At 51.8% G+C, this 24,853-nt stretch overlaps 1 protein-coding gene across 1 annotated transcript in view; it reads right to left on the bottom strand.

Moving 5' to 3' along the window:
- Positions 1–24,853, bottom strand: part of MTMR14 (myotubularin related protein 14) — a gene marked incomplete at its 5' end in the record, with an annotated part of 106,944 nt that overhangs the window by 29,042 nt on the left and 53,049 nt on the right. The window contains 2 exons of the mRNA XM_056846532.1: positions 3,287–3,463; positions 10,986–11,124. Coding sequence (XP_056702510.1) covers positions 3,287–3,463; positions 10,986–11,124 — 316 coding nt within the window. The remainder of the gene's footprint in view (positions 1–3,286; positions 3,464–10,985; positions 11,125–24,853) is intronic.

The raw sequence follows: 24,853 nt of genomic DNA, 5'->3' as shown, positions 1-24,853 counted from the left end.
CATGGAGTACAAAGGTCCCACTATCCTAATCACCCTACCCTTATCCCTGATAGCTTCAGGATCTCTTTAAGCATATTTTCTTACATTGGGCATGCCTTGTTCCTCTGAGACTCCTTAGTCATAACCGGTCTTGAGACTATGGTTTCCCCCCTGCCCCTTTTCTCAAAATAAATAAATCACTCCGCCGCCTTCCCATTTTTCCAGGCCTCACACACAGCTCAAACGAAGGTAATAAATCCCCAGCTGCAAAACCACCTCAAACACTGATTTTGAAAGAACGATGGAACCAATTGCCAAGACTTAGAAACTTTGGTCACATTATGAGAAGACAAGAGCCACTGGAAAAGACAACCATGCTAGGAAAAGCTGAGGGCAGCAGAAAAAGAGGACGACCCAACAAGAGAGGGATTGACTCTATAAAGGAAGCCACGACCCTCAGTTTGAAAGACCTGAGCAAGGCTGTTAAAGACTTTTTGGAGGATACTGATTTATAGGATCGCCATGAGTCGGAAGCCACTTGACAGCACTTAACACACAACACACAGAAACAAAGCAAGCATTCCTTGAGAGGATGGTGTAGTGGTTATATTGCAGTGTAGCACCTGGGAGATGCTGATTTGAATCCCCATTCCACTACGAAAGTTCCCCAAGGTGGACCTTGGGCCAGCCACACACATTCAGCCTAACCCATCTCACCTGGTTGAATTAAGGATAAACCGGAGGAGCACTGCTCAATAGAACACATCTATACTCCTCAGAGGAGAGGCAAGATAAAAAGTGAACTACAAACATTTTCTGATTTCAAACAGGGCCCTCCTCTAAGGCCATTTTTATCTGGCCTGTGGTGATCACGTCACTGTTCGGTCCAGACAGGGCAAAAATGCTTGCAGACACTCCCAAAAGTGTTTTCATCATTTGAACACAGGAACACGTGAAGCTGCCTTATACTGACTCATACTCTCGGTCCATCAAAGTCAGTATTGTCTACTCAGACCGGCAGCAGCTCTCCAGGGTCTCAGATAGAGGTCTCTCACATCACCTCCTTGCCTAGTCCCTTTAACTGGAGATGCCGGGGACTGAACCTGGGACCTTCTGCATGCCAAGCAGAGGCTCTGCCACTGAGCCACGGCCCCTCCCCATTTCTAAGAGATGGTCCCATGGGCGGCATCTTCTTTCACTCATGATTCCAGTCCACAGAATTACATGCCTGGAGTGCAGCGCTATGGGGTGATCACGCAGACTCCACAGCCAGGAAGTCCTCTACCGACAGACGGTGCCGACTTTATTACAGAGCCTGACAGCTTCTGAAAAGGTCAGCTAATCTGTCAAAATATACATCCGGCCTAGAGATGGCTGCCTTGAGACACCAGAGACCCCTGGGGACGCAGAAGCTGGCCACCCGTATTTAGACGACGCAGGGGCAATGAGTGCAACACCCAGGGGACATGGCCACAAGGCTGCGGGGGACAGTGGAATTGCTTTCCTGCCTTCGTGTGTCTGGAGAAGATGAGCTCAAGATCCATACTGGTGAAAAATGGTTCTCATTATGAAGAAGAAGACTTGGTGTCTCTATACCCCCTTTTCTCTACCTTTAAGGAGTCTCAGAGTGGCTTATGATCACCTTCCCTTCCCCTCCCCACAACAGGCACCTTGTAAGGTAGGTGGGGCTGAGAGAGTTCGGAGGGAACTGTGACTAGCCCAATGCATTCCTGTTCTCTCTAGTATCAGAGGTGCATGCCTGTATATTAGGTGCTGTGGGACACAGGCAGGATGCTGCTGCAGTCGTCTTATTTGTGGGCTTCATAGAGGCACCTAGTTGGCCCTGTGTGAACAGACTGCTGGACTTGATGGGCCTCGGTCTGATCCCAGCATGGCTCTCCATGTTCTTATGTTAAGTCTGGTCAGAGCAGCACCCAATGCACTTAACTTCATATTTAGGTTTTCGGGTGGATGTGACTTCACACGATGCCGGATGTCATCTCTGGCTGTTGCCCCACCCTGAAATCTCCCAGGGTTGCCGGCTAGCAGCCTGCCATCCCTAGCCACGAACTGTGGTTGCCTCACAGCATTCTCCTTGCTAGATTTTCACATGAAGCTGCCCTTGGTCCATCAAAGTCAGTACTGTCCACTCAGACCAGCAGCAGCTCTCCGAGGTCTCAGGCAGAGGTCTTTCACATCATCTACTTACCTAGTCCCTTTAACTGAAGATGCCAGGGATTGAACCTGGGACCTTCTGCATGCCACACAGAGGCTCTACCACTGAGCCATGGCCGCTTTCCTAAGGCTCCCTAGCCTCTGTGTACCTGCTTCTCTGTTACCTCTTGACGGCCCTTTAAATTGGCCTACCTCACCCTCCCCACAGCCTTGCTGGATGAATGCAGGTCACAACCCCTCTGTGGGAGGGGCCGTGGCTTGGTGGTAGAACATTTGCTTGGCATGCAGAAGGTCCCAGGTTCAATCTCCAGCATCTCCAGTTAAAGGGACTAGGCAAGTAGGTGATGGGAAAGACCTCTGCCTGAGACCCTGGAGAGCCGCTGTTGGTCTGAGTAGACAATACTGACTTTGATGGATTAAGAGTCTGAGAGTATAAGGCAGCTTCATGTGTTCTTAAGAGCCTAGTGCCATACTTGGATTGCCATGTGAGCGTCTTCAATGTCACACAGACCGAGATGCAGATCTGGTTTTGAAGACCATTCATTCTACTTGCGAGAAGCTCTGAGTCTCTCCCAGATGTAGCAGGTACTGCCTAAATTTTGCCTTGTGGTGTAGTTCCAGCATGGTATAGTGGTTGGGAGCGGCGGACTCTAATCTGGTGAACCGGGTTGGTTTCTCCCCTCCCCCATACGAAGCCAGCTGGGTGGCCTTGGGCTAGTCACAGCTCTCTTCATGCTCTCTCAGCCACACCTACCTCACAGGGTGTCTGTTGTGTTGAAAGGAAGGCGATTGTAAGCCGGTTTGATTCTCCTTAAAGGCAGAGAAAATGGGGGTGTAAAAACCAACTCCTCTTCTTGTTGTTGTTCCCAGACTGCTCTCCTCCTATCAAAGATTACTCTTGAATCTTTAGGTGAGGAAGAACAGATATGCACCCTTTACCTAGCAACAGGTTTAAGGACCCATTACTTGCCCTGTGGGGCCTCTGCCGACCCCAAAAGTCAGGCCTTGCACACCCAAGAATTAAATTTGAGGACTCATTGGGAGCTCCTACCACAGAACTTCCAGCGCACGTCCGGCTGGACAGCCCAGCTCCACCACACTGCTTAAATATTCGGGTCTCCCTGTCGCTCACCTGGCTTTGGGAACCTCCAATGGACTGCTGCCCAGCCGGGAGAAGTTCTCTGAGTGGTTGGAAGAGGAGGAGCTGGAGGACCTCGCTTCCAGCACGTTCTGGAACAGCGGCCTATCTTCTGGTTGCTGAGCCCGACTCCAAAGCACCGTCTGGGGGGAGGACGCACAGTTTTTCCGCCTGAAAGGAGTACAAAAAAAAAGAGAGAGCCTGTTCTGAGGAGGCTTTGGCACCATCGGGGCGGCTTCCATGCCATTCGAGCGACCAAAGGCAACAGCGGCAGCGGCCTTTTTACCGATAAAAGAGCCAGAAGGAGACAGCAGGGGGTTGCCCTGTGTCAGCGCTTCTCGAACTCTGGATGTGTGTCGGGGGCGGGATGTTAGCCTCTCACGGGGAGGCAAGCAAAACCACCAGGGAGGCAACAGGACAGGGCTGAGAGAAGAAACCGTTCTGGGAACGTTAATGGGAATGTTAGGTTTGCCTCCGCACAACTGTACGGTTCGGCCTCGCAGCTCAATAATCCTCCACGTTAATAAAGACGGCAAATGTAAAAAAAAAGAGAGATACTTTTTTTCGAGTGTTAACGGCTGTCTGATTCTCGCACTGGGGAGGAGAAAAAACAACAACACGGAGTTATTTTGCAAGTGGGTCACAAAGACCCGAAGGCAAGATCCTGCCGGATGGGTGGCGACGGCAGCGCTTTAAGATCCGGCTGAGTTTGTTTCCCCTCTGCTACAGGTGCTTAAAGCTTGGACATGTCCAGAGGTACGAGTTGAAGGGCCAGAACCAAAGGGGCTCTTGGCCTTTGGCCCTTCACCAGGTGGGAGAGACCTCCTCTGTATTCGGAAGTCCTCCCTTCCTTTTGTTTCTCTTGTACTTTTGTTCGTATCGTAAGCTCACGTGGGTCCCCATTAGGGAGAAAAGCGGGAGATATATAAACAGTATGTGTACACAAGTGGCTTCTTAGAACCACTGCCCTGTCCCAAAACAATGCTTGACATTTGGATTTGTGCTCCAAAGGCTTAAAGCATATATTTCCTCAGCCACCCCAACAGCCCATAAAATAGGCCAGAGTTGCTATTCTCCGTTATTGCAGATCCTGAGGAAAGAGTGGCTTGCCTAAGGGTAGTCAGCGAGCGTAAGGCACAGGCAAGATTTGAATCCGGTTCGCAGCCCACACTCTGATCTGGCTACGCCCACTCTCTCGGGGACCACAAACAAGCGTTCCCGCACAGTCCATGTTCTGCAGTTCTCCAGGCGAGGCTGGACTGTTACAAGCATTTAGATCAATTGCGTTCTCAGCTTCATGACAGCAAAGTGAAGCTTAGAAGTTCATGAGAACCCTCTTGAGGTGGGCCAGGAAACCTGGACTGAAGCAGGAAGAGCTTCTACTGGATCCCAGGTGACCTTTCCATTCCTTGCACGACCTGTTCTGCAGTTTGTTTATCCCAGTTTCCAGTCACCGCCCACCTCCCCTCTTCAGGCAGGGCTTGGGAAGAGGCTCTTAACTGGCAGTTTGGACAGCACAGCTCAATTGTCCAGCAACCCCCCCCCCCACAAACTCCATGTGCTTCTTTTCTGCAGCCATCTCCTTGCGGAACATTTCAACATTTATATATTTTGCCTTATTTCATTCATATTCCACCTTTCTCCCCGACAGGTACACGAAGTGGCTTACGTTGCTCTCCTCTCCTCCATTTTATCCTTGCAACAGCCCTTTGAGGTAGGCTAGAACAAGAGTGTGACTGGCCCAAGGCAACACGACCTAAATAAGATTCTGAATCCTCTCTTTAAAAAGGATCTGCTTATCAGGAACAGGACTATGTTATATATGTCCAATATTACAAATCCTGAATATCGCAGAGCCTTTATGCTTCTTCGGCATAACGCCCTGCCTTCCAAGTTCATAGAATCACAGAGTTGGAAGGGACCACCAGGTTCAAGTCCAACCCCCTGCACAATGCAGGAAATTCACAACTAACTCCCCCCACACACCCCTAGTGACCAGAAGATGGCCAAGATGCCCTCCCTCTCATCATCTGCCTAAGGTCACAAAATCAGCATTGCTGACAGATAGCCATCTAACCTCTTCTTAAAAACCTCCATGGAAGGAGAGCTTACCACCTCCTGAGGAAGCCTGTTCCACTGAGGAACCACTCTGTTAGAAAGTTCTTCCTAATGTCTAAACTCTTTTGATTTAATTTCAACCCGCTGGTTCTGGTCCAGCCTTCTTGGACAACAGAAAACAACTCTGCACCATCCTCTATATGACAGCCCCTCAAATCCTTGAACATGGTTATCATATCCCCTCTCAGTCAACCTAGATGGGATATGTAATAAACACCCATTAGAAGCACGTAGATTCATATGCAAACAGGATGCTCTTGAAACCACCGAACACGTGCTATTTGAGTGTAAATTATGTTATCATATCCGCGCAGGTTCATTGATTCCATTATTAGTGGACTGCCCCAGATCTCTGAGAAAACAACATCTAGCTCTCCTCCTATCAGACACAATAGCTAACTTATCTGCTAGCATGGCCAGATTTGCTTGGTTGTGTGTGTAAAGTGCCGTCAAATCGCAGCCAACTTATGGCGACCCCTTATGGGGTTTTCAAGGCAAGAGACTAACAGAGGTGGTTTGCCAGTGCCTTCCTCTGTATAGCAACCCTGGTATTCCTTGGTGGTCGTTAGCAATGAAAATAAGGCAAAGATCACTTAAGTCTATACAGAATGAGGAGACTTATTTTACCAAGATTTTGCTATTATTAAGCATTCCAATTTCAATAATATACAGTTTTTGTTCTCTTTGATATTAATTAGCTATGGACCTCTGCACATTTTTTACATTTAAGCATTTCAATTTTAATTGCATTTTGTACCTGTTTTACTCTATATTATTCAGTAATGTAAACTCAATTTGTTTGATGGTCTATGGCTGCAAATAAAAAATGACTGACTGGCCCAAGCTTCCATGGGAGTTTCCATGGCAGAGTGGATATTAGAACCCAGGTCTCCCAGATCCTAGTCCAACCATCACACTACACTGGCTTTTTTCAAGTTAATTTTTAGGAGTATTTTAATCACATGAAGCTGCCTTCTACTGAACCAGACCCTTGGTCCATCCAAGTCAGTATTGTCTACTCAGACCGGCAGCAACTCTCCAGGATCTCAGGTGGGGGTCTTTCGCATCACCTACTCGCTTGGTCCCTTTAACTGGAGATGCTGGGAATTGAACCTGGGACCTTCTACATGCCAAGCAGATGCTCTGCCACTGAGCCACAGCCCCTCATTTCAGTGAGTTAAAATGTAACCACACAAGTAAATGATTCTGCCAATCAATACCCCCCCACACACAAAGTAAATGACTCCTTTTTGCCAATCAATACCCCCCCCACACACATACACATCAGTTTTGTAGCTGCTTTGCAACCGGATAGGTGCAAAAGCACGGTGGGGCCATGGCTTAGTGACAGCGCATTTGCTTTGCATGCAGAAGGTAATCCCCGGCATCTGCAGTTACAAGATTCGGATAGTAGGTGATGCAAAAGACTTCCACCTGAGACCCTGGAGAGCTGTTGCCAGTCAGAGCAGACAATGGTAACCTTGGTAGACCAAGGCAGAAGGCTGAGCCTTGTATTTATGTGCCTGTGCCTTTTCAAGGAGTCACCTGGGGAGAGGGGAGGCGGATGTGAATTCCCTGCGTTGTGCAGGGGGGGTTGGACTAGATGACCCTTGAGACCCCTTCCAGCTCTATCCTTCTGTGTGCAAAAGCTGGCCCTACAAACACGCAGCCGGAGCACTGTGATCAAGAGGGGCACATTTTGCGCGAACCAAGTGAGAGAAAAGAGGAGGCAGCCAGTCCTACAGCTGCAGCCGATTATAGAACTACCTGAAGGCCATCTCTGGATTGCATCTCGGTTCACAAACACGGTGCCCCACACAACTGCAGAGACTTGTGTACGCAGAGAGGGACGGCGGACACATAGGGGGAGCCTTCCTGACTGTTTGAGCCAACCCTAAACACCCAGGAGTCGCTGTGGTCCCTCCCTGCAGAGGGGCACAGTGCTGCCCCATTACTGGCTATGCTCTCCCCGCCCTCCCCGGCTGCCTGCCGAGTGATTATCGGAGGTCTGGATTATTACCCCCTGGCTGTGCACGTTAATAAGGGCTCTCCTCAAACCCCAGGATTCCCTTGGAAGATCCTCAGCACCCTGGCTCTCGAAAGCGCGAGGCAGTGGGGCCGAGCTTTTGAGAGCCTTCCCGCTTTCCTGGCTTTGCCGTCGCTGCATTGTGTGCGGGGCGCAAGGCTCAGACTTAATGAAGTGCCTAATAACACAGCTACGGGCACTCAGGCGGGCAGGCAGAGAAGAGAGGCAATTAAAAAAAAGGAGAGAGGTTTTTACAAGACAGGGCTTCCTGCAGCTTGTGCAACAGGGCCAGCTTTGGAGGATTTGAGGCCAGAAGCGCAGGCACAGCCAGTGGCTAAAAACAGGGTCTCCGCTTGAGGAGGCTCCGTCTCCCTGGTCGTACTCCGGCTTAAGCCAAATGGTAGTAATATTTGTAGCCAGCCTTAAGACCCGTTGCCAGCATTGTAGCAACACATCACAGGCAAAACGGCTCACGCAACGGGCTCAGGAAAGGACGGAGCTACGGTTCTGGTGAGATGAGGACTCGGGAGGCCAGGCTTCGAACCCCTGCCTGCCAGCTCACAGGGTAGCCCTGGGCCAGTCACCCTCGTTCTCTCAACGTGGAAGGAGGAGGAAGACCCAGGTGCACTGCTCTGAGCTCCTTCGGCGGGCGGCAGGATAAAAATGCAACAGACAGATGTGAATCGGGGACTCTGGCCTCCAGCGCAGAATCTGGCATTAAGACTCCCAAGAGCCTCTGTTTTTATATGAGGCATGGCGAGATTCCAAACGTCCCTGGGTCAGGATGCTCGTAACTGAATCTATTCCAGTAAAATAAGAATCTGTGTATTCCGGCTATGAATCTGGATTATTTTAGACCTTCCCATTAGCCGTTAATGGGAGCCAGTGTGGTGTAGTGGTTAAGAGCGGTGGTTTGGAGCGATGGACTCTGATCTGGAGAACCGGGTTGGTTTCCCAACTCCTCCACATGAAGCCAGCTGGGTGACCTTGCGCTAGTCTCTCAGCCCCACCTACCTCACAGGGTGTCTGTTGTGGGGAGGGGAAGGGAAGGCGATTGTAGGCCGGTTTGATTCTCCCATAAGCGGTAGAGAAAGTCAGCATATAAAAACCAACTCCTTCTTCTTAAGGTAACCAGCGCACATCCCAAACTCTAAGGGACTCTGGGCCTGCTCTGCTGCCTGCAGCGTTTTTGCCTGGGACTGACGGCGACCCGCTTTTCAAGCAGGGGTGGCAAGCAGACTTGGGCAAGGGCCCTCCTTCCAGACCCATCCAAACCTCTGAACAGATCGCTTCCCCCCCCAAACTCCGTGCTTCGAGAAACTGAGCCTGATAACGGCACGCTGCCGTTACCCAGAGGATTTCTAGCTGCCTCTCAGCGCAGCCCAGATTTAGCTCCGAATAATTGCACTGTGAAATATCATTAGCACACGTGCTTGGGGAGAAGAGAGAAAAATTAAACTGAGCACGGCATGCCCGGCAGCAACGCTCCCAACTCCCCAGCCCTAGCCCCCACCCTGATCAAGCGGCCTTCTCTCGACACGTACAGGGCGCGCCAAGCCTCCCCCCACCCCCCGCAAAAAAGGCAGGCCAAAACCGGAAGGGGGGACATGAGCCCCCAGGTGGAGCCAGCCCCACGCTGCCCTCGCTGTCAAGAACCCTACGTATCATCCTCGGGCCGTGTCGCCCAGTGCGTCTGAACCCGTGCAGTTATTAGGAAAGACAGGTTCAAGACGCTGCTCCCTGCGATGAGAGGACAGAGCGGCATTTTTAGACCTAGGGCAGATCAGGTTTCTACAGATTCGGGCTGCACCTTCCCCTTCGGGAGGGAACGAGAAACAGGCAGCATGACACCGCAGCTGTAGCTTCGTGATTCAGCTGGGCCGAGAGAAGCCCCGGAGTCCAAGCTGAAGACATTTCAGTTTGGGGCACCACAATTTAAGAAGGATGCAGACAAGCTGGAACGTGCCCACAGTAGGGCAACGAAGATGGGGAGGGGGTCTGGAGACCAAGTCCTATGAGGAAAGGTTGAAGGAGCTGGGTATGCTTAGCCTGGAGACGACTGAGAAGGGGATATAATAACTATCTTCGAGTATTTGAAGAGGCTGTCATAGAGAGGATGGTGCAGAGTTGTCTGTTGCCCCAGAAAGTCAGATCAGAAGCAACAGGTTGAAATTAAATCAAAAGAGTTTCCGTCTAAACATTAGGAAGAACTTTCTAGCAGTTAGAGCAGTTCCTCAGTGGAACAGGCTTCCTCGGGAGGTGGTGGGCTCTCCTTCCCTGGAGGTTTTTAAGAAGAGGTTAGATGGCCATCTGTCAGCAATGCTGATTCTATGACCTTAAGCAGATGATGAGAGGGAGGACATCTTGGCCATCTTCTGGGCATGGAGTAGGGGTCACTGGGTGTGTGTAGGGAGGTAGTTGTGAATTTCCTGCATTGTGCAGGGGCTTGGACTACATGACCCTGGTGGTGCCTTCCAACTTTATGATTCTATTAATCCTCCCCCAGTGCTAAACGAGGCATGTTCCAGAGGCTGCCAGTTCAGCACTGGGAGGTGCCAGCCAAAGGAAAGGGATGCCTGACCTGGCCTGTGAGGCATCCTGCCAGTTGGCACACAGGGGTCTGTCTGGGTCACTCTGATAATCCTGCACAAAACTACCCCCCATCCCCACTCCCCAAGGCCTCTGCAATATCCACGGGGGTAGGTAGGTGCTGGATATAGCCTGGGGGACCGCAGCTGATCCACTTACCGTAGACTGAAAAAGAAGAAGAGTTGGTTTTTATATGCCAACTTTCTCTACCTTTTTAGGAGAATCAAACCAGTTTATAATCTCCTTCCCTTTTCCTCCCCACAACAGACACCTTGTGAGGTAGGTAGGGCTGAGAGAGTTCAGAGGGGACTGTGACTAGCCCAAGGTCACCCGGCGGGTTTCATGTGGAGGAGTGGGGAATTGAACCCTGTTCTCCAGATCAGAGTCTGCCATTCTTAACCACTACACCACGCTGGCTCTTTGTGCTTCTTGGGTAACAACGCAAGTAAACACAAAACTATCTGAGTGCACAATTGTAAGGAAACACTACTGACATTGGAGTGTCAAGAAATCTCTAAGTCCCCGAAATATGTCCCACCCCCCACCCCAAACACAGCATATTAAGTTTCTGCCGTATGGAGATCATAGGATTTTGGTGAAGGCTTCACGTGGAGGAGTGGGGAAACCAACCCGGTTCACCAGATTAGCATCTGCCGCTCATGTGGAGGAGTAGGGAATCAAACCCGGTTCTCTAGGTTAGAGTCCACTGCTCTTAACCACTACATCACGCTGGCTCTCCAGTGTCAGGTTCTTCCTCCAGCAGAAGAACCATTTCATTTGGAGAAAAGGCTACTTCGAGCTGGAGAAAGGCTCCAAACTTTGCTCGAGGGAACGGCAGGAGTTTTAAGACCAGCGAAAAGACCCTTTTTCTTGCATTCTGGCTGATGCGCAACGCCCCACACCTGCCCTGCCAACTGGTGCCTCACCGGCAGGTGAGCACACACTGAAGTAGCATCTTACCACGCAGCTTGAGTCTGGGAGCCTGCTGGCATCAGTTCCACAGCTTCGTAGGTGAAGCTCCCTGTGGCCCCAGGTGAGTTCTCCATCACAAGTGAGAAGTCGCTGCTCAGGCTGGTGGTGCTGCCCCGGTCCCTCTGCTCTGGAATACAAGACAGATATGTATAGGCCTGCCCAGGACGGTCCTTGCTTTCTTCCACACGCTACCAAGGGCCAGAGCTCCCAAGAACGCACGCGGGCAGCGTAACTCAGCACAGGGACGCGCGGGTCCAGATATTGCCGGCAGCTGCTCCCACCGCCAAAGCAGCAGGAAAAGCTGATGCCACCGGTGGTGGAAGCTACAGCCAAACAGCGCAGTGATGGCCAAATTCACGTGACATCATGGATGCTGGTAAAGACTGCCGAGGGCTGCTCAGGTTCATTTCTACTCCCTTCTGTGGTTTTGGTAAAAAAAAAAGGGGGGGCTTGCAAATTGTGTTAAAAGCCAGGAACAGAAGAGGAGGGGCTGTGGCTCAGTGGTAGAGCCTCTGCTTGATATGCAGAAGGTCCCAGGTTCAATCTCCTGCATCTCCAGTTAAAGGGACCAGGCAAGCAGGTGATGTGAATGACCCCTGCCTGAGACCCTGGAGAGCCGCTGCCTGTCTGAGTAGACAATACTGACTTTGATGGACCAAGGGTCTGACTCAGTATAAGGCAGCTTCATGTGCATGCCGGTGGAGCCCCTTCAACAGCCATTAATGGCAAAGTCTCGGAATCCAAGAAGCAACACAGCAAAGCTTCCAGGAACAAGTGGGAGGATTTTTTAATAGCCTCTCTTGTCTCAACAGCTACAGCAGGGGAAAGTACACACACGCACACACCTCTTGAGGTCCTTTACTGGCATTAACTCGTTACAAGGCTAGGAAACTATGCCTCTTCGACGCAACCTTTGTCACGCACTTTGCAAACCGCTCGGTAACAAATCTCGTCACAGCTCCCCTCATCTGAGCAGCCGCTTGCTCTGTCCGCTCGACACAAGAGGGACCGCAGAGGGCTGTTGTGAACTCGGCTGTTAAAAACTGCGAGCCCAAGGAACAGAAGGGGGAACTGCCTGCAAAGTGGAGAAAGAGGGCCTTAATCCTCGTGGGCCCCTCTGAAAGCACATGGACTGTGCCTGGTGAGAAAAGAAATCCGGACGAGGGAGACAGAGACGCTGAACAAAATCTCTGGGCGCTGAGATTCAGGGTGCTTCGAAGGTGCTACTGGACTTGAATCTAGGGTGCTTTGGGAGGCTTCCATGCCAAGTGTATAAATACCAGATAGAACATCCCAGAAACAGATGCTGAACACATGAACACATGAAGCTGCCTTATCCTGAATCAGACCCTTGGTCCATCAAAGTCAGTACTGTCTACTCAGACCGGCAGCGGCTCTCCAGGGTCTCAGGCAGGGGTCTTTCACATCATCTTCTTGCCTAGTCCCTTTAACTGGAGATGCCGGGGATTGAACCTGGGACATTCTGCATGCCTAGCAGATGCTCTACCACTGAGCCACAGACTGGGGTGGGGTGGGGTGGGGTGGGGAGGTACAATGACTACCGATTCTTTTCCCTTAAGGAGAAGGAGTAGTTATGATGAAAATTACTTCAGTGCTTTTTCCTTAAGGGGAAGGAGTAGTTATAATGAAAATTACTTCAGTGCTTTGGTGAAAGGCTGAGCTATGGTGGTGAACAGAGGAGTTCCCGGGCCTTCACCCAAAAACAGCAGCTACTCCTTGAAAGGCTTAGAGGAAGATGGCCTCTCACAATGCCCTGGAATTTAAGAGTGTTAATGCACTCTTCCAAACAGATCTTTGCTCACGGGAAGCCCGAGAGCGGACGCGTTAAATCTGCATCCAAGTCCCAGCCCCGCCAAATACAGTTTACTCGAGGTTTTAGACACTTCACTCTTTCTCGGCCTTCATAAAATCATAGAGTTGGAAGGACCACCAGGGTCATCAAGTCCAACCCCCTGCACAATGCAGGAAATTCACAACTACCTCCCTGTGAGCTCTTGACCCATCGAACCAGAAATCACCACAGAGACAATCAGATTCCAAGCAGATGGCTTTACTGGTCAAATAGGCAATACAGTGCATTGAAGGCAAGATGACAGCTATGGTTTGTCTTACCCGTTATTTGGAAATATAAGGCAGAGAAACGGCGGGAGATTACAAAGCATAAACAGAGCATTTCCCAGGAGTAGCGTTCCCAGGCTTTGGTATGTGTAGCCGTCCTTGAAGTCTGGACGGTTCAGCAGAGAAACGAAAGGAAACATCTAAACCGAGATAACAGCCTGACATCCTGCCCCCCTTAAGGCCCCCACCCATCCGGCAAGGGGGCTGGTCTGTCCGGGTAGGTATTGTGAAAGGCGTTGACGAGTTTGGGGGCAGAGACATCCCGTGCGCGAACCCATTCGTCATAGGCAGGGGGGAAGTGTTTCCAGCGGATCAGGTATTGCAAGGCCCCGTGGTGTATGCGGGAATCCAGGATTTTGGAGACTTCGAAATATTCTCCCCCCCCCCCACCATTATGGGTTGTTCAGGAGGCGGCTCCGGGTGCCATTGTGGGGAAGCAACATGGGGCTTTAGAAGGCTGATATGGAAAACGGGGTGCACACGCCTCAGAGTTTTGGGGAGAGACAGTTCCACCGTGACAGGATTTATGAGGCGGGTGATGGGAAATGGGCCAATGTATTTAGCACTGAGCTTATGGCATGGATGGGTGGAGCGCAGGTTCTTGGTGGAAAGGTATACCAAGTTACCCACTTGCAGGTCCCTACCGGGAGAACGATGCTTGTCGGCCTGCGCCTTGTATTTGCGCTTGGCTCGGTCTAGGTTGCTAACCAGCCAGGGCCATGTTGTACGGAGGGTGTGTGCCCAAGAGGCAATGTCGGCATCCCCCTCCCCCTCTGATCCTTCTATTGGGGTGATAGGACAGAAGTCCTGTCCATACACCGCATAAAACGGGCTGAAACCTGTGGACTGATGTACAGCATTATTGTAGGCATATTCTGCAAAAGGCAACAGTTCCACCCAGTCATCTTGGTGGTAATTGACATAACAGCGCAAATAGGATTCAAGTACAGCATTGACACGTTCGGTTTGACCATCCGTTTGGGGATGGTATGCACTAGACAACCCCTGCTCCACCCCCACCAATTTGAGAAAAGCTTTCCAAAATTTAGCAACGAAACTACTTCCGCGGTCGCAGATTATCTTGTGCGGAAACGAATGTAGTCTAAAGACATGTGACACGAAGAGGTGGGCCAACTTCTGAGCGGAGGGGTTCCCGCACATGGAACCAAATGTATTTGCTTAGAAAATAAATCAGTGATAACCCATAACACAGTTTTTCCCCCGCTGAGAGGGAGATCCGTCATAAAATCCATAGCAATCACTTCCCAGGGTTTGCTGGGTATTTCAAGTGGTTGCAGTAGTCCTGGGGGCTTGCCTTGAGATCGTTTGACTGTGGTGCAAACAGGACAGCTGCGAATAAAAGTCAATGTCAGAACGCATTCCCCCCCACCAAAATTGTCTGCGCAACAGGTGAAGGGTCTTTAGGAACCCAAAGTGTCCAGCTGTTTTTACTCCATGAGCCAAGTGTAAGACGTTTTTTCGGAGCGCTTTGGGCACATATAATTTCGAGTCTTTACACCAAGAGCCTCCTTGTTCGATTACACCAGGAGGCAGGGTTTGAGCAGAGCGTTCCATAAGGCATTGTTCCCAAAGGGAATTTAAGAAAGACTCGGAGACGGGAAACCCCCCCCTTAATTACGGTGGTAGTAGGCGCAGTTATGGGGGTTGACGAGGGGGGAGCGCTTACATGCGGCGATGTGCAGACTGCAGGCGGCTGGGCGGCCGGTTGGGTTGGAGGAGCTGGAGCGCCGGCTATCGTGTGCTTCGGTTGTGGGGGCAGCTGGGCGGCCGGTAGGGCTGGAGGAGCTTGCGCGCCGGCTGTCGTGTGTTTCCGCTGGGGCAGCGTTTGGGACCAGGTTTGTACAGCCAGTACGGGCAGGGCTTCTCTTTGCGCGGGCGTAAATAAAGAGTCTGTTGGCCGATCGAGTTTAGTCGGGTATTGAGGCAACCGGGAGAGAGCATCTGCGAGAACGTTTTGTTTTCCAGAGACATGCTTCAGCACAAAACAAAACTGAGCAAAGAATTCCGCCCAACGCTGTTGTTTCGCGGATAACTTATGGGTTCCTGTGAGGGCAGCTAGATTTTTGTGATCGGTCCAAACTTCGAAGGGGACTTTAGACCCTTCCAGGAATTGTCGCCATAGAGTAAGTGCATGGTGAACGGCTGAGGCTTCTTTCTCCCAAATGGGCCAGTTCAATTGGGAGTGCGCAAATTTCTTTGAGAAGTAAGCGCAGGGGTGAAGGAGACCATCTGGTCCTCTTTGGAGCAGGGCCCCTCCCATAGCTACGTCGGAGGCATTGACTTGTACAATGAACATTCGATTTGGGTCTGGGTGCCGTAGCACAGGTTCCGATGTGAAAAGGCGTTTGAGGGCTACAAAGGCGGTCTGGCATTGATCAGTCCACAGTATCTTAGCGGAGGATAACGTAGCAGAGCTTCCTTTACCTTTGGTTTTCAGAAGGTCGGTGATGGGCAGCGCTATTTGGGCGAAGTTAGGGATAAATCCGTGGTAGAAATTAGCAAAGCCCAGAAACTGTTGTACTTGCTTGCGGTTGGAGGGAGGAGTCCAATCGAGGACGGATTGGACCTTGGCCGGGTCCATGCTAAGGCCATGGTGGGAGATTATATATCCCAAGAAAGTTATTTTGCTCTGGTGAAATTCGCATTTAGCCAACTTTGCAAAGAGTTGGTGATTGCGCAGGCGGTGCAGAACTTCTCGGACCAAAGTGACGTGCTCGTCCATGGTTTTTGAATAAATAAGAATGTCATCCAAATAAACTACCACCCCGCGGTACAGTAAATCATGGAGGATTTCGTTGATGAGTTGCATGAAGACCCCCGGGGCACCTTTTAACCCGAAGGGCATCACAAGGAATTCAAACATTCCAAAACAGCTAGAGAAGGCAGTGAGGGGTTCGTCCCCCTCGCGGATACGGACACGGTAGTAGGCTTCTAATAGGTCCAATTTGGAGAATATACGTCCCTCTTGTAGCTGCCCCAAAATATCCGAAATTAGCGGTATAGGATAGACGTTGGCTTGAGTAACGGCATTGAGTTTTCGGAAGTCAATGCAGAGGCGCAGGTCGCCTTCCTTTTTTCGGACGAAAAACGCGGGGGCTGAGTTGGGAGCATTCGATGGGCGAATGAACCCTCTGGCAAGGTTTTTGTCCAAAAAGTCCCGTAGTACAGTGCGCTCGGAAGCGCTCATAGGGTAAATCTTACTCTTGGTTAATGTGCAGTCCTTCACCACCTCAATTGCACAGTCAGTGGCCCGGTGGGGGGGTAAGGCATCACATTCTTTAATGTTAAAGACATCCGCAAAGTCCTGGTATACATCAGGTAGGGACGGTGGTGATGGGACATCGGAGATTAATGCCGGAGCGGGTGGAGACAGTACCGCAACTTGCTGTCGGTGCTGGTCGCATTTGGGGTTGGCAAAGGAGATAGTGTTCGTCTCCCAGTCTATACTGGGACTATGACCTTTAATCCAGTTAATTCCCAGGACCACTTCAAATCGGATAGGGGCTATGGTAAAGTCTATTTGCTCCCAGTGGGAGCCAATACCCATCGCCACCCCAGTAGTGCGATGATCAACTGGGCCCCCCTTGAAATGGCTTCCGTCCATTTGAGCAAATTGGACGGGGGCTGGTAAAGCCTCGGACTTGACTTTGAGTGCTGCAAATGTGGCCTCACTGATTAGAGTGCGACCGCAACCGGAGTCAATGAGTGCCTTAACGGGTAGTTGGGGACCACCTTTATAGTGTTGTAAAACTGCGTCCACATAAACGGTGGTTTCCACTTCCTTCACTTTAGTGGGAGCTTTCGGTTTAGCAGGAGATTCTGCAGGGGTCTGTGGAGACGCTCCACTCACCACAGACCGGAGCCGTTTTTTGACAAATCAAGGGGGGTTTCCAGGTTTAAAGCTGGAGGATTCCATGGGTTCTCTTTGTCAGAAGAAGGAGAGTTGTCCCCCAATGGGGCATTTGTAATCCGGGACCCGGCGGGGTCATTCGATGTAGGAAGGATAGATGAGTCCTCAACGTGAAGTGCAGAGGGTGTGGGTCTTCCCGGCGCTGCGCTGCGGGTGGCCGCGGTGCCTCTGCGTTGAGGTCGTCCTCTAGCTCGGGCTGCCATGCTGGGACGAAAGAGTTCAGGGCGATGTGGGCAGACTGCCGCAAAGTGGCCCAGTTCCCCACAAGTGAGGCAAGCATCTCTTTGAAACCGGGTTTCGCGATCCTGGGGTGGACGCGCGGGTTTCCGTGGATTGGGGGGCGGTGCCTTGGGCTGGGGTTTTTGGACGCTTTTCTCCTTGTTTCTTTGGCGGACAAGGGAAATAAAGCGCCGGCGGCTTTCCACCTCTTCGGCTAAAAGAATCCAATCCTCGAGGGTGTCGGGATCACCCCGCATATACGACCAGTTCAGAATGTCAGGGTGTAAGGCTTTCCTGAAATGGTGAATTAGGGTGGCTTCGGGCCAGCCCACAATTCTGCTTGCTAGTCTCTGAAATTCATCGGCAAACTCTCGAACTGGAGTAGAGAAGCTCCGCTTTGGCTCGTTCCCCCAGAAAGGGGTCCACAAACCTCCTCCGTAAGGCAGTCATGAAATTGTTGAGGGAACGGATAGAGCGGGATCGGGTGTCGAACTGGAGGACCATCCAGTCGGCTGCTTTACCTGTCAAAAGGGAAGCCACATAGCGAACCCGGCTGTCCTCTGTAGGGAAGAACTGTCCTTGTTCTCGCATATAGCTGTCTACCTGATGCAAGAAACAGGGCAGGGTTTCGAGAGATCCATCGTAAGTAGTTTTCAACTTGAGTTGTTTCCAAGGACCAGGCATGGGTTGGCCCGGTTGCACGGGTGCCCTGGGTGCAGGTAAAACGGGACCTCCGGGAACCGGGGGTTGCACAGGCACATTAGCGGGTGGCTGGGCTGGCACTCCCTGAACCGGTACTGCGGCCCCCTGTGGAACGGGTTGTGCCGGGGTTGTCAGGGCCTGCTGTAATTGCCTGTTGTCCTGAAGCAAGCGTTCCATTAGCTCCTGGAGTTGATCTACACGGCCAGATAGCTCTTGATTCTGAGCTCGTAACAGGTGAACGTCCTCACCCGGGCCACCTGTACGATGAGGTTTGCTTGTCCGAAAACTTGCGGCCCATTGAGAACTGTCCCCATACAAGTCCTCTTCCTCAGACTCCTCGGAGTCTTGGCGTCGTTCCGCGAGGCGGCGTGCGCGTTGGGTCGTGCGCGACGGGGCAAATACCGGGGGAAAAGACAGACCCAATGGAGGACCGCTCCTTCTGGAGTCTTTGGGGCGGCCGCCTGTCCGCGCCCGATCCGCAGCCAACTGCTGTTCTTTATCCCTTGCGGCTTGAGCCTCGGCTTCCGCCTTAGCCGCTTCAGCAGCTTCCCTATCCGCGAGAGTTTGTGCGCTTTCAAGTCTCAGAGCGGCAGCTGCAGTAATGTGCGGTAAAAGTTCCATTTCCAGGAGCGTGAGTAGGGGGTCGGGCTCCCCACCTAGCAATGGTTGCACTCGGACCGCGACCGCGGGTGCATCGGCCCCGAACGTCGAGGTCAAACGTTGAGCCAAGGTGGCTATCGTGGTATCCTTTGTACAATCCGCAAAGAGGAGGGCCGTCTGGATAGCGACCCTCTTGGCTTCAGCTTGACAGTCAGCTTCATTGGGTACCAAAGAAAAACCTGCCGGTGCGGCTCCCGCCATGGTACCTTCCCCCAAGGCGACAGGACGCGTTAGAGCCGTGGATGAGAGAGTCTCACGGGCAATAAGCTTATCCAATAAACCGGTTAGTATTTGTAAGTCCTCAGTTGCCAGCCGGGCATCATCCAGCAACTGATCAAAATCCTGGAGGTCTAAACGAGCATTAGTATCCTCCGACGTTAACATCCAGAGAACCCTCACTAGAGATTGCCACTGTGTCTGGACCAATCCACGCAAGCGGCAAACCTCTGAATTAGTCCTAAGGAGTTCAGCTACTATGTCCCGTAGAAGGGTAGGATCCTCTGATGAGGACTCCAGGGTTCCAAGAAGCAGTAGTCACGGTTCACTCGGAGAGCGCCCTCCTAGCTCCCATCCGAGTGGCAGGCGAACCCTCCAGGGCTCCAGCCTGACTAAAGAATCGATGAAGAAGAGTGGGTGATAGCTGTCATAATGTGAGCTCTTGACCCATCGAACCAGAAATCACCACAGAGACAATCAGATTCCAAGCAGATGGCTTTACTGGTCAAATAGGCAATACAGTGCATTGAAGGCAAGATGACAGCTATGGTTTGTCTTGCCCGTTATTTGGAAATATAAGGCAGAGAAACGGCGGGAGATTACAAAGCATAAACAGAGCATTATTTCCCAGGAGTAGCGTTCCCAGGCTTTGGTATGTGTAGCCGTCCTTGAAGTCTGGACGGTTCAGCAGAGAAACGAAAGGAAACATCTAAACCGAGATAACACCCTGACACTCCTCCCTCCACACCCCTAGTGACCAGAAGATGGCCAATATGCCCTCCCTCTCATCATCTGCTTAAGGTCATAGAATCAGCATTGCTGGCAGATGGCCATCTGTCAGCCCTTGGCCCACAGAACCAGAAATCACCACAAAGTCTTATAGAGTCCAAACAGATGGCTTTTACTGATCAAATAGGCATACAGTGCAAACGAATAAAATGACAGCTATGAGAGGCTCACTAGCTGGGAGATATTATAAGGCAGGAAAGGCGGGAGATTACACGCATGAATACAGTTTCCCAGGAGCTGAGTTCCCAGGCCTAGGTATGCGACCTTGGGGGGCAGACAATACAGCACAGAGACAGAGGCAATAACGAAACCGAGATAGCAGCCTGACATTCTGCTCCCCTCAAGGCCCCCTCCCAGTTCGCAAGGGGGCTGGCCTGTCCGGGTAAGCAATGTGAAAGGCGTCGACGAGGTCGGGGGCGGAGACATCCCGTGCGCGCACCCATTCGTCATAGGCAGGGGGGAAATGTTTCCAACGAACTAGATATTGCAGATTGCCATGGTGAATACGGGAGTCAAGGATCTTGGAGACTTCGAAGTGTTCTTCCCCCCCCCACCATGATGGGTTGCGCAGGCGGTGGGTCCGGATGCCACCGTGGAGAAGCAACATGGGGTTTGAGGAGGCTTATGTGGAAAACAGGATGCACACGCCTCAAGGATTTGGGGAGAGCCAGTTCCACTGTGACAGGGTTTATGACCCGAGTAATGGGGAAAGGGCCAATGAATTTGGCGCTGAGCTTATGGCACGGTTGGGTGGAACAGAGATTTTTGGTGGAAAGGTAAACCAAAGCACCCACTTGCAGATCACCCCCGGGGGAGCGATGTTTGTCAGCTTGCGCTTTGTATTTACGTTTGGCCCGGTCGAGGTTGCTAACGAGCCAGGGCCAAGTGGTACGGAGGGCGTGTGCCCAGGAGGCAATGTCGGGGTTCCCCTCCCCCTCTACATCATCTGTAGGAGCGATGGGACTGAAATCTTGTCCATACACAGCAAAAAACGGGCTAAAACCTGTGGATTGATGCATGGCATTATTGTAGGCATATTCTGCTAAAGGTAACAGTTCCACCCAGTTATCCTGGTGGTAGTTAACATAACAACGCAAATAACATTCAAGTACAGCATTGACACGTTCAGTTTGACCATCAGTTTGAGGATGGTATGCACTAGACAATCCCTGTTCCACCCCCACCAACTTGAGGAAAGCTTTCCAAAACTTAGAAACGAAACCACTTCCGCGGTCACAAATTATTTTACGCGGAAACGAATGTAAACGAAAGATATGCGTCACGAAGAGGCGGGCCAGTTTCTGAGCAGAGGGGATCCCTGCGCATGGAATCAAATGTATTTGCTTAGAAAACAAATCAGTAACAACCCACAATACAGTTTTACCCCCACTGAGAGGGAGATCAGTCATGAAGTCCATAGCAATCACTTCCCAAGGTCTGCTGGGCGTTTCAAGAGGTTGTAGCAGTCCCGGGGGTTTGCCCTGCGATCGTTTCGCAGCGGCACAAACGGGACAGCTGCGGATGAAGGAGTCAATGTCGGAACGCATTCCCCCCCACCAGAACTGTCTGCGCAATAAGTGAAGGGTCTTCAGAAACCCAAAGTGCCCAGCTGTTTTGGCTCCATGAGCTAAATGTAAAACGTCCTTCCGGAGAGCTTTGGGTACATACAATTTTGAGTCTTTGTACCAGGACCCCCCTTGTTCCAAAATACCAGGAGGTAGGGTATGAGCGGAACGTTCTAAAAGGCACTGGTCCCGAAGGACAGTTAAAAAGGATTCGGAGATGGGGATTTTGGAGGGAGCCCCCCCGTCGGTCATGGAGATCTGAGAAACAGTTATAGGGCTAGTGCTTACGTGCGGCGGCGCGCAGACTGCAGGCGGCTGAGCGGTCGGAGGGGTAGGAGGGGCGGGAACTCCGGTCTGTTGCGGTGGCGGCTGGGCAGCCGGTTGGGCTGGCGGAGCTTGCGAGTTAGGGAAGGTGTGCTGATGCTGGGATCGGGTTTGCACCGCCAGCATAGGTAGGGCCCCACGTTGCATAGGGGTGAACAGAGAGTTGGTGGGTCTTTCGAGTTTTACCGGATATTGTGGTAAACGGGAGAGGGCATCCGCGAGAACGTTCTGCTTCCCAGGGACGTGCTTCAGGGTGAAACGGAACTGAGCAAAGAACTCCGCCCACCGTTGTTGTTTCGCCGATAGCTTATGGGACCCCGTGAGGGCAGCTAGATTTTTGTGATCGGTCCAAACTTCAAAGGGTACTTTAGACCCTTCCAAGAATTGCCGCCATAAAGTCAGTGCATGATGAACTGCAGAGGCCTCTTTCTCCCAGATGGGCCAGTTTAATTGAGCGTGCGCAAATTTTTTTGAAAAGTAAGCGCAAGGGTGAAGAAGACCGTCCGGTCCTTGCTGGAGGAGAGCCCCTCCCATGGCTACATCGGAAGCATCGACTTGCACAATGAACATTTGATTTGGGTCTGGGTGCCGTAGCACCGGCTCCGAAGTGAAGAGGCGTTTGAGGGCCAGAAAGGCGGCTTGGCATTGCTCAGTCCATAGGATTTTTGCGGAGGGCAAGGCAGCCGAGCTTACTTTTCCCTTAGTTTTCAGCAGGTCTGTAATGGGTAGAGCCACTTGGGCGAAGTTAGGGATGAATCCCCGATAGAAGTTTGCAAATCCCAGAAATTGCTGTACTTGCTTACGGTTGGTGGGGGGAGTCCAATCGAGGACGGCTTGGACTTTGGCGGGGTCCATGCGAAGACCTTGGTGGGAGATGATGTATCCCAAAAACGTGAGTTTGCTTTGGTGAAATTCACACTTAGCTAGTTTAGCGAACAGTTGATGGTTACGCAGGCGTTGTAGAACTTCCCTGACCAGAGTCACATGCTCGTCCACAGTTTTCGAATAAATGAGAATGTCATCTAAGTAGACCACCACCCCACGATATAGAAGGTCATGTAGGATTTCATTGATGAGTTGCATGAAGACCCCCGGGGCCCCTTTTAATCCGAATGGCATTACAAGGAATTCATACATTCCGAAACAGCTAGAGAAGGCAGTGAGGTGTTCATCTCCTTCGCGGATACGGACTCGGTAGTAGGCTTCCACCAAGTCTAATTTAGAGAACACACGGCCTTCCTGTAATTGTCCCAAAATATCCGATATTAATGGGATAGGATAGGCGTTGGTCTGGGTAACCGCATTGAGCTTTCTGAAGTCAATGCACAGGCGAAGGTCGCCCTCTTTTTTCCGGACGAAAAACGCGGGGGCCGAGTTTGGGGCATTCGAAGGGCGAATGAACCCTCTGGCGAGGTTTTTGTCCAAAAAGTCCCGGAGGACAGTGCGCTCGGAAGCGCTCATAGGGTAAATCTTACTTTTGGTTAATGTGCAGTCCTTTACTACTTCAATCGCACAGTCTGAGGCCCGGTGGGGGGGTAAGGCATCACATTCCCTAAGGTCGAAGACATCTTCAAAGTCCCGGTATACAGCGGGTAGAGCCGGTGATACTGGGGCAGTAGAGGTTAATGCTGGAACGGGCGGAAATGGCAGAGCAAAGTTTTGCCGATGCTGGTCGCAGGTGGGACTAGCGAAAGAGATAGTGTTTGTTTCCCAATCAATACTGGGACTATGTCCTTTAATCCAGTTAATTCCCAAGACCACTTCAAATCGGATAGGGGCTATAGTGAAGTCTATTTGTTCCCAGTGGGAACCAATTCCCATTGCCACCCCTATGGTGCGGTGATCAACTGGACCCCCCTGGAATTGGCTCCCGTCCATTTGAGCAAATTGGACGGGGGCGGGTAAAGCCTCTGAGTCGGCTCTGAGTGCAGCAAACGTGGCTTCGCTTATGAGAGTGCGACAGCAACCGGAGTCAATTAGTGCCTTGACGGGGATTTGTGGACCTCCGTTAAGTTGTTGTAAAACTGCATCCACGTAGACGGTGGAGTCCACTTCTTTGATTTTGGTAGGAGCATTCGGTTTGATAGGAAGATCCTGAGAGGTCTGTGGAGATGCTCCATTCACCACAGACCGGAGCCGTTTTTTGACAAGTCGAGGGGAGATTCCAGGTTTAAGGCTGGAGAAATCCAAGGGTTTTCCTCATCCGAAGAGGGAAAGCTGTCCCCCAATGGGGCACTTGTAATCCGAGACCCGGCGGGGTCGTTGGAAGCAGGCAGGGAGGCTGGGTCCCCGGCATGGAGTGCAGAGGGTGTGGGCCTTCCCGGAGCTGCGCTGCGGGTGGCCGCGGTGCCTCTGCGTGGTGGACGACCTCGGGCGCGGGTTGTCGTGCTGGGACGAAATAATTCCTGGCGGCGTGGGCAAACGGCTGCAAAGTGGCCCATTTCTCCGCATGTAAGACAGGCACCCCTCTGAAATCGGGCTTCACGTTCCTGGAGCGGACGTGGGGGATTTCGTGGGACGAGCAGTGGTGCCTTGGGTTGAGGCTTTTGGGTGCCCTTCTCCTTGTGCTTTTGACGGACGAGAGAAATAAAGCGGCGGCGGCTTTCCACTTCCTCGGCTAATAGGATCCAGCCTTCGAGGGTATCGGGATCGCCCCGCATGTAAGACCAGTTCAGAATGTCAGGATGCAAGGCTTCCCTGAAATGATGGATTAGGGTGGTCTCGGGCCAACCTACAATTTTACTTGCCAGTCGCTGAAATTCATCGGCAAATTCCCGAACTGTAGCAGAGCCTTGTTTTAATTGTAAGAGTTCCGTTTTGGCTCTTTCCCCCAGGAAGGGGTCCTCAAACCTCCTTCTCAGGGCAGTCATGAAGTTGTTGAGGGAACGAATCGCACGAGAGCGGGTGTCAAACTGGAGGACCATCCAGTCAGCCGCTTTGCCTGTCAGGAGGGAAGCTACGTACCGCACCCGGCTATCTTCCGTGGGGAAAAGTTGACCTTGTTCTCGCATATAACTGTCCACTTGATGCAAGAAACAAGGCAAAGTCTCAAGAGATCCGTCATACGTAGTCCTCAATTTGAGTTGCTTCCAAGGGCCGGGCGCGGGTTGACCCGGTTGCACGGGTGGTCCGGGCGGAGGAGCAACAGGGGCTCCAGGAGGCAAGGGTGGAGCAGGCACATTAGCAGGTGGTTGCACGGGTGGTCCGGGCGGAGGAGCAACAGGAGCTCCAGGAGGTAAGGGTGGAGCAGGCACATTAGCGGGTGGTTGTACGGGTACCCCCTGACCCGGTATCGGAACGGGCTGTCTCTG

The sequence above is a fragment of the Euleptes europaea genome, chromosome 1 (genome assembly GCF_029931775.1).
Source record: "Euleptes europaea isolate rEulEur1 chromosome 1, rEulEur1.hap1, whole genome shotgun sequence".
Taxonomy (NCBI): domain Eukaryota; kingdom Metazoa; phylum Chordata; class Lepidosauria; order Squamata; family Sphaerodactylidae; genus Euleptes; species Euleptes europaea.
The sequence above is the reverse complement of the archived record's forward strand: the minus strand, read 5'-3'. Positions and strand labels throughout refer to the sequence as shown.